Source organism: Aptenodytes forsteri, unplaced genomic scaffold (assembly GCF_000699145.1).
Source record: "Aptenodytes forsteri isolate BGI_AS27 unplaced genomic scaffold, ASM69914v1 Scaffold1, whole genome shotgun sequence".
Taxonomy (NCBI): Eukaryota; Metazoa; Chordata; class Aves; order Sphenisciformes; family Spheniscidae; genus Aptenodytes; species Aptenodytes forsteri.
In genome coordinates this window covers 2,652,459-2,667,891 of record NW_008795035.1, presented here as the reverse complement: position 1 = coordinate 2,667,891, position 15,433 = coordinate 2,652,459, and the positions used below count along the sequence as shown (strand labels likewise).

Genomic DNA, 15,433 nt, shown 5'->3' with positions numbered 1-15,433 from the left:
TTGCTCTAGGCTAGTATATCTTACGGTTAGTTTAGCACAATAAAAAGTATGTGTAGAGTTTGATTATGGTTGAAATTCCAAAGTCAGAATTTACTATTGCGAATTTCCAGGATCGTCTCTCTATATAATGGAGTCTAAACCTTGTGTTTTAGATCAGAATGAGTGTGAAGAAGGAATTCACGACTGTGACTCAAAACAGATGGAGTGCAAAAACCTAATTGGCACCTATATGTGTATCTGTGGACCAGGTTATCAACGGAGACCAGATGGGGAAGGCTGTATAGGTAAGTGACGCTGAAGTGTTGAAGCTGTTGAAACACAGTTCCTCAGCAGAGCTGAAAATTTTGGCTTTAACAAAGTGTTAAGGAACTCGGAGGAAGAATTACCCAGCTACCTGTGTAATGGATCTACCGGTGCTATACACACTTTGCTGCGCTGTTCAGGTATGCGCACATGGGCAGCAAGTAGAAAATCTGGATGTGGCTGTCTTTACTTTGCAGCAGTTTGTACTGCTGCTGCTCAATTGCTCTGAGTGAAGAAAGCAGAGAATTGGGCCCATTATTGTAAGCTTGTTTATCTCTGTTAGCATGAGTGAGAGTAGATCTGAATTGTTTTTAAACTCTGGATGGCATTCAGAAGTGCAGCTGTAACTATGAAAAATTTTGAAAACCAGTGAGGAATATATTGCAGAGAAAACGTAGTAACAAAATATATAATACTGTGAGCCAGATGGTCATCTTTCCTCTGAAAATTGAATGAAAGAGACTTTTTATTAAAAAATTATGCAAGTTTAACCAGGCAGAATGCACAGCTTAAGAACTCCATACCAACTTCTCTAGCCTGCCTTAATCCGCTTAATGGACTTGATTTTTGTCATATCATTTCAAAAACACAGACGAGAATGAATGTCAGACCAAACCTGGGGCGAGACCGGCCGTTGTGTAAACTCAGTGGGAAGTTACAGATGTGAATGCAACGAGGGATTCACTGTCAGTGACGCCCAGAACGAATGCCTTGGTAAGTCGCCCATTAACACCCTAATGAACTATCACTTTGATAGCAGAAACTGTGGTTGAACTTAAACTTAGAAATGTATAGTGAATAAACGTGCTCGTGGATTTACATGCCTTTGGGAAGGGGCCTTTGTAAGTAGGTGCCCTCCTGCAAGTTCATTCTTCCCGTGCTAACCGTGTGCCTGCTTCAGTCAGTCCGGTTGGGTTGACTTGCTATGAAAGCTGACTGTTCGGTGGCTTCAGTCAGCCAGGAATTACTCTGCCTTTTCTTTGGTCCTGATTTTCAGCCAGTCCTTCTTCTCTGGGTTCAAACAGAAACATGTATTTTTATAAGTATAATGTAACTTGTCTTCCACCTTTTGCTAAATATCCTGTCGTCTTTGTTTCCCTTAGACGTCGTGCTCTCTTTCTTACTGCTGGTAGTCTTTCACTCTCAGTTCCACAGTCCCAGGGTGAAGTATGCCCTTTCTTTTATATTTCTGACTAAATTCCTAATATCTCATGACCCTCTGGAGGTCGTCACCATTAGGATTCCCTGTGATGCATAATTTGTCTTCCAGACAACAGAGAGGGCTACTGCTTCACTGAAGTCTTACAAAGTATGTGTCAAATCGGATCAAGCAACAGGAACTCTGTCACCAAGTCTGAATGCTGCTGTGATGGTGGCCGAGGCTGGGGACAAAACTGCGAGGTCTGCCCCTTCCCAGGCACCGTGGCCTTCAAGAAGCTTTGCCCTCATGGCCGAGGATACATGTCTAACGGAGCAGGTACTGACTTTTCTATTAAAGGCCCTCTTACACAATGTCAAATTCAGTGATAAATTATAAACTCTTTTTTTGCATATTAGAACACTGTGAGGTCCTAAAAATATTTTGGGTATCAGTTGAAATTTTCTGAGAGTTTTCATGTTGAGAGAGTACAGTCCTTTGGGAGGAGGGTGCATGGCCAAAGGCATCCATCCCAACTTGGCAGATAGTTATTTTGCCTGCTGGTTGACTGACGTGCACTCGAATGGGAATTTGCACTCTCACGTTTGAGTGGGTTGTAGGTACAGATTAAGAGCTGTTTGTGTACATGAAAGCAAAGTGATGTTTGATTTATGGGGGCTAATATATGATCAGCTCCGGTTGTTCGCTTCCACTTGAGGCTTGTTCATTGCATTTGAAAGTTAGATTAATGGTCCATTCCGTATTTTTCCACTGAATATTTCTCCTTATTCTGTGCAATATTTCATTATTGAATCTATTGAAGCTGTATAAAATCAGTCCTTGTTCCGTTGTGAACTAACCCTCATTTAATTGCAGATATTGATGAGTGCAAGGTTATTCATGATGTCTGCCGTAATGGGGAATGCATCAATGAGAGGGGATCTTATCGTTGTCATTGCAACCTTGGCTATACTACAGATATAACTGGCACTCTTTGCATAGGTAGGTTTTTCATTATGGTGTATGTATATAAAGTTTATTACTTTACTAAGAGATGACTTGAAGAAGGAAATATAACGATTTTGAAAAACGAGAAAAGAAAATGTCATTCGTTAGAACGCTTTGGGGATTTTGATTTCCTTCTGATATCTCCTGAGCAATTTGAAAAACATTATCACAAATCTTGGTTATCAGCACTGAGGTATCTGGTCTTGCCTCAGTGCTGATAACCAAGATTTGTGATATCTGGTATTTCTTCTTCTAGATCTGAATGAATGTAATGAGTCCCCAAAACCTTGCAATTTCATCTGCAAAAATACAGAGGGGAGCTTCCAGTGTTCGTGTCCGAAAGGGTACATCCTGCAAGAGGATGGGAGAAGCTGCAAAGGTAAAAATCAAGAATAGAATTTACTGCAGAAACTCTGTGTCTCACAGGCACGTACCAATCCAAGGACATTTAAATAATGTAAATCTGCCTCCTTGAATCACGTGAGTATTTCCACTAAAGACAGTGAAAGTGGCCTGCACAGGATGGAGCTGGTGTTTCAGTTAGTTCTTTGATAATCTGGATGAACAGTAGATCCACAGGAATTTTTGCAGGCTGATGGCAGCTGATCTTAAAAGACTTTGTAACCAATAGTGTACATGATTGGTCTTATTTTGGTAAGCACGTTGGTTTAAGCCGTGTTTTTCAGTGATAAATGTATCTTAATGGATGCAAAGATGAGCGTGGTTTGCAGTGCATTGTCCAGCATCAACAGAGTTTTACCCTACCACCTCTGCAGCGTGTTGAATAAGGAATAGCAGTGCAGGACAGATTTTGAAGAGTTCTTTATAATTTCATTTATTTATATATCTTGGTAGCAAAGATCTGACTGAAACCGCACAAGTTAGAGCAGCAATTCTAAATTTGGCATGGGAAATGACAGTGTACTTTGTCATTAGCATTTAAATATTTCTTTTGGAGTAATAGCATGCTTCAGTGCAAGACTGAATTTTGCAGTCTGCCACTGCTTCTCATGAAGATGGTGACTTCCCATTTATCGACTGCAGTGAGAGCAGACATGTATTATATAACAGCATCTTTCCGACCGATGAGAGTGGTGTCTGTAATCCAGCGTTAGCACGGACACTAGGGTAGCTCCAAAGTCTCACTCGTTACGTGTGGGGCTTCACATGAGAGGAACTGGAAGCCAGCGTGGAAAGCGAGACGTAGATTCAAAAGGCTGTATTTGATGCGTTATTTATTTGCAATCACTCCTCTCTAAGTCCAGCTGAACTGTCAGATCCTCCACAGGGAACATAAGCGAAAGATGTTTTCTTGGTTTTTTTAGATCTTGATGAATGTGCAACAAAGCAGCACAACTGCCAGTTCCTTTGTGTCAACACTATTGGGGGTTTCACTTGTAAATGTCCTCCTGGATTCACTCAGCACCATACAGCCTGCATTGGTAAGTGACGTGGGAATGTAGACGCAGATTTGGGATTTATTACTGACTCTTACTCCAGAAGCAAAGTAGCAAGGAGGTGAAATCGGCTTCCTGAGAAACCAAATGGAAACATAGGCCAGGTTCTGATCCCAGTCCCACCAGACCAGAAGATGCAAAGAGGCCCTCCCTCCTACCTTCCCTTGTTTTCATAATCTAGGTCTTTGAATTTTGCACTTGCAAGAATCAGACAGTAAAAACACCAATTTGTAATTCTTACCTTACCCTTTCTTACCCATTGAGCAAAAAAATAGTTATGTTTCTGTTCTTGTAGTCCATGGCAGGACCCACGTTAGAGAGCATGTCAGTCTTCAAACAATAAGCATGAAACACACATTTCTGCAGTTGTCCTTTAAACACACACCCATTATGTCTGTGGAAATGTTAAACAAAACTACTTCCTGCAAAACACTCTTCCTGCTCTGCAAGTTGGATCCTGCTTGTGGTAATCGGACGATCCTGTGGTACTGGTGTGAATTTGGGGGTGTTTGAAGACTAGAACATCAAACTCCATATTCTTGGTGAAGAAAAGGAGTGTTTCCCTTCCCACAGCTCTTGTTAGTGTTTTCAAATGAAAAAGGCGGCAATGTAAGCTCTCCTTCCTAGTGCAAAGTAAAAAAATGGAGAGGGCAGTATGACAGCTGTGGTACTGATGTTGCTTTACCTCTTGTCACAAACTGTTCAGTGTCAGCGTTGCTAAATGATCATCTTCACAACAAGGAATAAAAAGTAACACTCAGGCTTTGGTTTCCTTCAGATAATAATGAGTGTGCTACTGAAATCAATTTATGTGGGGCGAAGGGCATTTGCCAGAATACACCAGGAAGTTTTGTTTGTGAGTGTCAACGTGGCTTCTCGCTCGATCAAACGGGGCTTAGCTGTGAAGGTAGGTACAACACACAGCGCATTTAACTTGGCCTTCTCTTGCTTTCCTTCATCTTCTGTCAGCCATACTGTCATCCAAGGAGGCACCTATGGAGTAAGTACCAAAACCTATGGAGTAAGCATGTGTAGATTGAAGGGGGTGGGGTATGGAAATGTAGCAACAAGGCAGTATTTCTCTCCATGGGCCTGAATAAATAGATATATCGCAGGATGCTAAAGAGCTGGACAGATAATTTCTGAGGAGACTTCAATTTAGCGTGGAATGTTTTAGTTTAAGCCTCGTAAGTTCAGCGAACTTCTGTTGAATCCTGCATGGATTTCTGAGGGACTCACCAAGGACAGGAAGTCTTGCATCTCCGAGGCGACCTGCTAAAGAGAGAGTTCAAGGGCTGCAGACTTTATTCCTCTGGGTCCCTAGAGCCTCTAGAGCCTTCTCCTGGGATAGAGTTTGGTTTGCTTTGAAAAGAGATATCCTGGGATTCCTGGGTTGGATGCTTGGGTAAAAGCAAGGGACTGTCTGCTGTGGAGCTGGGAGCCTTAGGAAGGCCTTGGGGGTCCCGTATACAAATGGCTTTCTGCTCTCTGCTCCATAGCAGAATGCACAAACTCTGAAAATTGTGGCCGAACTTGAGCTTTCAGTGGTTTTCAGCCCTAAGTTACTTGCTGTGGAGCCAGAGATCCAAACCCGAAAGGCCCGAAGGTGTCTCCCAGCACTTGTCAGGTTTTTGGAAGATCCTGAAATTTACCTCTCTATATATGATATATGAATATATATGATTATTTGTAACGTACTTTTCAAATATAGCATAATTTGAGCTTCTCTCCCAAAACTCAGAGTATATCTCACCTTTTTAGATGTTGACGAATGCGATGGAAACCACCGGTGTCAGCATGGCTGCCAAAATATAATTGGAGGATACAGGTGTAGCTGCCCACAAGGATATCTCCAGCATTACCAATGGAACCAATGTGTTGGCAAGTCACTTTTTTAAATTCATACATTAAAATGCATGTTACCTTTGTTAGCAGCAAGAAGTGAATGGCGATGGTGCAGTTTGCCGTATTTTCTTTTTTTGATTATAATTTAATAAGTTCAGCAGACTTTCAGTGCAGATGTGCGCTCCTGAGAAAGGCAGAGTGGATATGAAGCACCCAGTAGCCTATGTCCTGGTTCGACCAGTGTTTAAGCACAAAATTATCCTTGAGGGTGCTAGATATTGCATTGACTTCGAGGGAACTTGTGTTACTCATGTATTTTGTGGCCTGAACAAAGGAAGTCTTACTCAGCCGTGCAACAGCCTCTGCTCAGACACAGGTCCTGTCTGAGAGCTGGTGGTGGTTGAACCTGGCAGACTCAGAACCACAAGTTCGGATTGTTAAATTGTAAAATGAAACTTCTGGCCCCACGCATCTAAAATCCTATTAAAATCCTACTTGATCTGTGCGTTTATCGTTCTTACAACACCTACAGGAAGGCTGCTGTGTTTAAGCCTCTTCTCTGTACGGAATTAACCATTTGTCATACTTGAGCAAAGCTGCTGCTATCTGTCTAAAGATGCTTCCTTGCAGCTTTGGGATACAGTTTGTAACAAGTGCTTACAGGACGATTCTGGTGATAAATAACAAATGCTAGTGCTCTTTATTTGTGTTAAGAAGTAAATACACTGGTGAATTAAAATGCTTGTTTCTTCCCTATCTAAACTTTGGTTCTATCCCAGGTCTCTGAGCCCTCGTAGGTGGGGCCGCACGTGCAGAGCATTGATGCTGGATATGACTTGAGCAGACAGAACTGGGTCCTCTGCAGAAGTCATGGGAGAAGTCTCTGTACATTTCAGCAGTGTATATTCAGCATGTAGCAAATTCAAACAACAGAAACATGAATCATTTTTCCTCTAGTGACAGTTATGTGCGTTTTTAGTCATATTTAATGGGCTTCATACAAGCTAGTCTTGTGTGGATACCCGGAGATGTGTTTGATGACCTCTTTGAGAACAAAGCGCTTCATAACTCTTTGTTTGGCTTTCTGTGCTTTCAGAGACATAAAAATGCCTTTGCTTGTTATCACTGTGGTGCTCTAGGGAGGTGTCTGCTTTTAATTATGCTTACCAAACCTCCTGACATTTTATGCAGTCCTTGCTGTGATGTTTGCTTGTGCTCCAGTACTCTATGCCTGTAACATACAAGAGAACAAGGAGGGAGCACAAACATATGGTGGTTTTGAATATTAATTAAACTAGGAGAGCTTAGGGTTAAATTAGAATTTAATCTGCAGGAGGGTAAAAAAAAAAACCCCAAAAACAAAACCAAAAAACCCAGCACTGCTGTGTCTGGCTGCTGGAGGACATTGTGGAATTCGAGAAAGTGCAGCGCGCAGTTTTGCGAAACATCTTGGCTGTTTCCAGGTCTTCCTGGGTGATAGCATTTAACTAAGTGTATTTCCAAACCAGGTGTACACTGTTATTCCAGCTTTTGAGCCCATTGACTACTGTTTAGATTTCACATAGAGAATATCAGTTTCAAAATGCACAAGCACCGGTATTTCCCCCACTGAAAGAAAGGCTTCAACCTTGGTGCCACAAATACTGATCACCAGAAACTTCACCAGGGAAAATTACACTGAGAGCCACAACTGGGGAAGGGCTCAGCTAGCACTTCCACCTTCTTGGACACGGGGCAGTCCAGGCAGCAACCCAAAACTGCAGGGAAGGAGGCTTGGTTTCCTCCGTCCTCATGGCATCTCTCCTTCCTGCTGAAGCTGAGCACGACAGAGCTGTGTGTTGCAGAGCACAGGAGAACAAGGTGGTGCCTGACAGCACAGCTTGCGCAGAGTCCGAGGCTCCCGTAACTGTTTTTTTCACTTTTCTTCATATTTTTTTCTTCCAACAATCACCCAAAATATGGGAACTAACCTCACTAGTGTCCACACTCCTGCTGCTGTGGAGCGAGGTGAAGCGAGCATATCTCCTCTTGGTGCAGTAACTTTCTGTGGCCCAAACGTGCATTTGTGATATTGACATAATTGCTGTGTTAGGTATGACAAATATTGAAACATCGCTCTAAGTTAATGGCAAAACTCCTACAGGCTTCGGTGACACCAAATTCAGCCCGTTTTTAGTACGTTGTGGTCTCGACACGTTCACATTGTAACGTCTGTAACTGTATATGCTTAAGATACTTACCTAGATCTCCTGGGTGTACCACGGGGGAAGAATCCATGTAATAATTCTGTGACAATTCCTTCATGTTCCTTGGCAGTCCCAACTCTGCAAACAGTTTGTGTCTTTTTTAGCTTATTTAATGAAGCGTTCAGGGACTTTTGATATTGCTGCACCACATATTTAGATAATCACTGCAGAATCCTTTGGTTCCTCCCTTGGCTTGTGCTGCGTGTGACTGCATCCCCTGCCCACGCAATTCTGTAGCACACCGTGCCGTAAATCAGGCTGCAAGAAGCAAAGGCATTGCTTTTAAACGAAGAACAAACAGGCACATTGTTTGGAAAAAGACAATAATGCTCTGAATTAATACTTATTCTCCCGTAACCTGGATGCTTAAGTCGGAGATGCTGCTCTGTGCTTTACATTTTATCCATGCAGTGTCCAGACGGCATTTCTTACGCATGTGCACACACACGCAATGCGCATGTGCAGTTGCTTTATCACAGAAAATGGGGAACAATAGCATTCAGAACGTTTCAAAGCAATTTGCCACATCAGACAAAAAAATTCAGACCAGCTACATTTAAAAACCCAGCCATGTACAGTAAACAAGCCTGAACTGACCTCGAACTCCTACAGTGCCGCACTTGGGAAGTTTGGAAAAGGGCTGGCTCAGAATGTGGCAGTCTTTTGTATCTACAGCTGCTTTTATTTTCACTTTACTACTTGTTCCTGTACCTTACCTGTACCTCATATTTAAATGTGAGTGCGTAGGGAGGGATTTTCAGTGCCTGGAAAAGGTGTCAGGACTCTTCTTCCTTGAACGTTGAATAGCATTATGAACATGGGATTACTGGACCAGATTGTTGGCTGTACGAAGTTTTATTCTTCTGAGTTGTTTCTGGAACAAAAAAAAAGTTGCCTCCTCTGCTTCTCTGCTCTCCAGAGCATGAGCTGACGTGGCATGAAACATCTTCTGTAGAGTAGCCCAACTGTTGCTCTGTTGTGTGGTTGTAGTCATTTCCTAGCGACCGCTGCCCTAGCCAAGGGTGAGGCCAAGCCCTGTTCTCCGTTTCTGTCCGTCTGATGTGGCAGCACGTTTAGCAACAGTCAAGCACGACCTTTCTGAAGGGGTAGGTTGGACTAGACCTGAGAGTAAAAGTTAACGTGGTATGTTCTGCTTCTTTTCCAGATGAAAATGAATGTCTCAGTGCACACATTTGTGGAGGAGCATCTTGCCACAATACTTTGGGAAGCTATAAATGTATGTGCCCTACCGGATTTCAGTATGAACAGTTTAGTGGAGGTTGCCAAGATATCAATGAATGCGGTTCTGCACAAGCCCCATGCAGTTATGGTTGTTCAAATACTGAAGGTGGCTATGTCTGTGGATGTCCACCTGGTTACTTCAGAATAGGACAAGGGTAAGGGATTCTCATTTTAAACTAACAGACGTAAAGGGGACATAATCCGCTCCCTTCTCTGTAGCGTGGAGCAGCAGAACCAGGGGGATTGTCACCAATGAAAGAGGGATAGGATTGTGGAGGTGCTCGAGAGTTGGATGCACCTGCTGATTTTGGAGATGAGGGAGGGGAAAGGTAACCAAGGGAAGGGAGCAACGTGGTTTTAATGCTTAATGAAATTCGGTCAGGGCTACCAGGTTCAATCGTCTCTTTTAAGCTACTGCTTTCACCTCTCTCCTGCACACCCCAGCAGCTAGCCAAGTTCTCTGAGCTTGCCACTTGGGAGCTCGCACCCCTCACTGTGATATGTGGTGTATCGCTTGTCTCCTTTAAAAAAATAACAACAACACCCCCATCAGCTCCAAAGGCAAATGATATTATACAAGTGGCTTCACCCACTGGTTAGAATAACAATTCTGTATGCTTTTATGTTCTTGTATGTTCCATATTCTTCGTGTTCCAAACGAATCATTTTTTGAATAAAAGTCTGCTTTATCAAGAAAAACAATTTTCACTTGCCCCAGTGGGAGTGTTAGGGCTGTGCATCATGTAGGACCAAGCAACTCAAATGGAAAGCAGAAAGATTGTGGCTTAAATTTTCAGACTAAAAGCTGTGGGATACATTATGAAAAACCTCACTTTTCAGATTTTTCTGCAGTTTCTGAAAATTGGTCTCTTTTAATGTGTTCCAGGTTGGATGACAGAAATTACTAACAAATTCTCAGAGCTTAAGCCTGTGTTTTTAAAACTGTTAAATATTGGCAGGTCTGTCTTAGGCAAAGCCTCACGGAGCCAGGTTCTTGAAATCCGAGGTAGCTGCATTGTGATTCAGTGAGAATTTTGCCTGTTGACTTCAGCAGAAATTTCTCCTAGGAAATGAGTGCAACATAATTGCCTTATTATTTGTATTCACAGTCCCCCAAATTCAGTTTTTGGTAAGATCTATGTCTCACTGGAATTAATTTTGAATGTCTTCCTTCCTCAGACACTGTGTTTCTGGAGTGGGGCTAGGCAAAGGTCAAGGACAAGAGCTTTCACTCAGTGGAGAAGTAGATGACAACTCCCTCTCTCCAGAAGCTTGTTATGAATGTAAAATCAATGGCTATCCCAAGAGAGGAAGGAAGCGCAGAAGCACTAATGAAACTGCAAATGAAGCAGAGGTAATTGACTCTTTTTGGGGGAAGGGGTTTGCGGTTGTCTTGGGAAAGCCAGTCTCGGAAGGAGGTGTGCCAAGAGGCAATCCCACAGGAAAAATGTACACCCCAAACAAAGTAGACCAAAGAGCTGGTTTTGGATGGCAAGGAGTCTGGGGGGGGCTTTCTGAAGTTTTTCACTGTCATTAGGCAAAGGTCATCCTCTGAAGCCCCTGCGTACCTCCTATCTATGTCTCATCAAACGCTAAAATAAATGCCCATCCAGCTGTCTAGAGCGCAGTCCGCTCACCAGCAAAGCAGGCTCTTGATGTCGGAGGACGGCGGGTCTGCAAAACGTTTGTGTGAGCCTGTGGCCAGAAAGGCAGGACACGTTGGTCGGGGTGGATGTGGGCCCTGCCAAGGAGCGCCGTGTTGTGTGTCCGCAGCTGGAGCCCTCTCCAAATCAAACGTAGAGCTCTGGATGTGAACACCTCACCTGGAGGGAGTCCAGGGCTGCAGCCCTTCCTGGGGCTTGTCCAGACCCTTGCAGTCAGTCACCCAGGTTGCTGTCCTGGGGCCGAGGCTGCCAGCGAGGCCGCGCACGGTGCTCACCACTGGCCCAGGCAGCAGAACGGGAGGCAGAGCTTTATTTGTCATTGCAAGGAAGTCGCTGCGGACAGAGGCAGGTTTCCATTTGCCTCCGAGTGGGGTAATTGTGTCAACGAAATGCCTATCATCTATTGCGATGCTCACGCAACTCCGCTTCTTCCTAGCTGTCATCATTGGCTTTTTTCTATTAACCAAATATTAATAAGTGGTTTCAGCACTTATATTTGCATGAAAACTAGTCTGCTGTGTGTCTTTATGCAAATGATAGGCATTCCTTTTTGCTCATCCTTGGGGGAGGTATTTTCCTTTAGTTCTTGGCAAACGTTTCTCAAAAAAGCGTTAAAGTAAATCCTTCACCAAACTCCCCCTGCTGGGGTTTGTTCTGAATTGATCACAACAGTGAGACACAATGGGATGAAGGCTCTTGTAATTCTCTTTGTTCTTCAGCTGGGCTTCCAGCACCACACCTCCCAGCATGAGTGCAGAAGTCGTGATAGACGCGTGATCTTGTAATGTGTAATGTTACTGTAGTCCCTCTCGCGCAAAATTCAAACTCCCTGCATTGCCTGGGGAGTCCCACATCGGCTTATTTCAACTTCTTGTAAGATAAAGTCAGAATTGCCCAGTCTGGTCATCCATCCAATGTCCAGCACAAGTCACTGGATTTAAACCTTGTTGTTCACATTAATTATACGCAGACTTCAGCAAACTGTAAACAGCTTGTAGAAGCGTCACCAAGTCCACAGTCCTTTGACTTCTCACTTCTTCATCCAGTCTAAGATGACAGTGGTGGTACAGGTGAAGGGATCTGCCCCGACCTGGCCGGGGAAGCAGCAGGTCATGGCAGGTCTCTTGACTGTGCAGGTATTTGTCATTCAGCTGAAAGTACGTGTCTGGGTATGCGGATGTGTGTGTTGCATTCTAAATATAGCCAAGAGACACTGAACACTCTTGTGGCCACACCATCGCTACCCTGAGCTGAATGTCATCTGTACTCTCGGCTCATGCGTGTGTGCCGAAGAGCCTGCTTTTCCACGTGCAAATACAGGGGATTCGGGAGCCTGTTAGCTGTTTCCATTAGGCGCTCGGTGCGTGGCGCTCTGCTAATACAGGAAGACGGGAGAGTGCTTCTGCCCAGAAGAGTGTGGACATTTTGATTTTGGGCAGAGTGGGGTCGTAAACTGTGTTTCTTCGGTGTGTTTCGGTACTCTCTGTGATTAGTGCTGGATTTGTCTCAGAGGTGACGTAGAGCTTCCCTTGCTTTCCAAATGAAAATGTTACAGCTGATGTGCTGTCTGAAATGTTATCATTCTGCCGCTGCGGCGTGACTCATGCACAGGGGTCTCAGGGGGAGCCCAGTTACCATCACTCGGAGGCGAGGGGCAATGCTGCTTTTCCAGCACCCCGCTGCACCCACGGGCCGCCCCGGCTCCACACCTAAACAAAGCGAATCTTGCAAAGCAGAAAACTCCCACCTACGTGGCGTGCCTCCCCCACAGACCCTGCTCCCCTCTGCACACCGTTGTTCACGTTAGCTTGTGGTGCCCCTGACAGAGGAGTATGCCTTTGCTGCTCTCTTTGTTAGGAGGCTGGTCGCAGACTCCAAGCAGGGAGAGGCTTTGTTCGCCAGGCAGCGGGACCCACACGCAGAAACTTTCAGTGCCTGTCTCAGGCTCCCGTTACCCACGCGGGGACAGTGACAAAGACCGTACTTTATCCTGACAAGTCCTAGGGCCATAATAGTGGATTTGACAGATGATATCGCAGAACCTCCTTTTAAAAATTGTTTCATTAACAATGAATGAGCTGGGTAAGAAATACATACACGTAGGCGCACGTGAAGCGCGCTCTGACAAAGCCAGCTAACATCGTTTGTTCTTGTGCAGGATCAGCCAGAGCTGGAGCCGCCAATCAGTCTCGCCAGCTGGGATATTGAGAAAGCAGCAGTCTTCTCCATCAACATCTCGGATCTCAGTAACAAAGATCGCATCCTGGAACTGCTTCCTGCCCTCACAACACTGACAAACCATAACCGATATTTAATTGACTCCGGAAATGAAGACGGTTTCTTTAGAATCAATAAGAAGGACGGGATAAGTTACCTTCATTTCACAAAGAAGAAGCCAGTGCCTGGAAACTATTCATTACAAATCAGTAGTATTCCACTCTATAAAAAGAAGGAACTTAACCAGCTTGAAGAGAAACATGACAAAGACTACCTCAGTGGTGAGCTGGGAGATAACCTGAAAATGAAAATTCAGATATTGCTTCATTAATTCATCAACCAAAGACCAAATAATTAAACCAAAGATAGATAGGTAGGACTGAATATTCCTCCCAATCAGATTCTCCATATCATAGGTACAATCTTACATGAGTACATTTGTATGAACGAGCACTATTATATTATTACTACATAAACAAGGTACAGGATGAATACCCTAGCTCAAAACAACCACTTTCTCAGGCTTTTGAGTGTAGCTGAGCTACCTTGATATGTTGAATCTTGAAAACTGGGACTTTTATCATTGGAAGTTGGCCACTGATGCTGAGACACGTCATCATTTCAGCAGAGGTACAAGAATGTGCTTTCAACTGATGGACAGCTCTATTTTTGTAATTCTTAAACTTCGCTTCTCCAACTACAACTTACTAGGTCAGCCATTTATGATATCCGTTTGGTGCTAGTAAATTTTCAACCTAGATTTATAAATGCACTGTAATATTTACACAACTTAGAAGCCAAAATTGCCATTATTCAGTCTAAATACTTCAATCAACCAAAGTTAGCTCAGTAGTTTATCTCAGTTATGCCTATAATACATTACATGTAAATTAAGTGTGTGTATACTGTAATCATGCTATTTTTATCAATGAAGCATTTGTAAACTAGATTAATAATACCCTTAATGTGAGGGTTTGTAATGGTGCTTATAAGACCAACTACTTGTTAACTGTATACACAAACCTGATGATAAAGTTTCTGTGACTTGCCAAAATGCACTGAGGTCAGTAGGGACCGTTAAACATTCTCAAAAGTCAGATGACAATCAGTGCCATCCTACACCATGACATTATGTAACGTGTCAGGAGTACCCATAGTCGTTCATATCAACAAGGGCTCAATGTCATAAATGTCACAATAAAACAGTTTTTTTTTAGTTTATTCTGTGGCCTTGTGTTCTTGCTAGAAGTGTGATAAACTGCATTCTTACGTTCCAGGCGTTGTCGGTAGGGTTGGTTCTGTATCTGTGTGCACAGGTGATTGCTTCTCGAAGGTGTGCCGCTGCCATTTGTTCATTCTCCAGGCGAAGGAAGAACGGAAGAAATACGGAAACCTTCACAAATCTAAACAGCAGCGGACCTCTGTCACATTATTGAGCGGCTCCAGAAAGCAAGCTAGAACATTTCCAGTGACTTGACCTGAATAATCCTGTCAATGAGTAACTTTGATAGCCAAACCGTGCAGAAGTGGACGTTAAATCATGACACAGAAAACACATTTAATTCCTTTTGAAAAGTCTTGTTTGCTAAAACTGCCTTGACTTAAGATACTCCATTCTTTTACCCCCACTTCAACAGCTATTGTCAAATAATCTAAGATGGATAACAAAGGGATAACCCAATACCAAAAGCCATCACGAGTCGTAGCTGGCTTTTAATATCAAATGAATTACTCGATGATGCAGCTGTTCTTGTATACGCAAGTGCCGTGGTGTATCTTTCAGCAGCAGCAGAACGTTGTACTGAGGTGTGATGCTATAAAAACTGGAAGAAAAAAAGGAAGCAAGCGGTGTCGCTGAAGCTGCTGATCAGGCAGCCCTGCAGTTGATAGAGGGAACATATATTGAGCTATAATGGCTTTGGAAGGGAAATGTACTGTAATAATTCACCCCAAATTGTATTATTTTCTGTAACTACATTTCATCTCTCTCCGATTCCTTCTGCGTAACGAATATAACTATATAAAAAGGAGTTTGTGCACAGGGTTACTTTGATATTTTTAATAGACCATGTCTGGATTTTATTTATTAGTGTGCCAAAATGTTGAACCGTGTATTTTTTCCACATGTTGCGTAACTATGGCGAAATACAATCAGAGCTTTACAGTTGTAAATGGCACTCCTATTTCAGCAGGTCGGGAGGGATTTTTAACGCCAGTGGCAGTGTGCAAGGTCGTATGGTTTAGAGTTAAGCGTACGGTTTGAGTATTTTCTCTCCAGCCCTTAAACACTGAGAGGAACTGAGAGGAATGATT

At 43.4% G+C, this 15,433-nt stretch overlaps 1 protein-coding gene across 1 annotated transcript in view; it reads left to right on the top strand.

Annotated features, from left to right (window-relative positions):
* Positions 1-14,401, top strand: part of FBN1 (fibrillin 1) — a 142,846-nt gene extending 128,445 nt beyond the window's left edge. The window contains 12 exon segments of the mRNA XM_009276493.2: positions 153-284; positions 896-922; positions 925-1,017; positions 1,574-1,780; positions 2,318-2,443; positions 2,706-2,828; positions 3,775-3,891; positions 4,685-4,813; positions 5,668-5,787; positions 9,163-9,394; positions 10,419-10,593; positions 13,062-14,401. Of these exon segments, the coding sequence (XP_009274768.1) occupies positions 153-284; positions 896-922; positions 925-1,017; positions 1,574-1,780; positions 2,318-2,443; positions 2,706-2,828; positions 3,775-3,891; positions 4,685-4,813; positions 5,668-5,787; positions 9,163-9,394; positions 10,419-10,593; positions 13,062-13,451 (1,871 nt within the window). The 3' untranslated portion in view covers positions 13,452-14,401.
* The last annotated feature ends 1,032 nt before the right edge of the window (positions 14,402-15,433 follow it).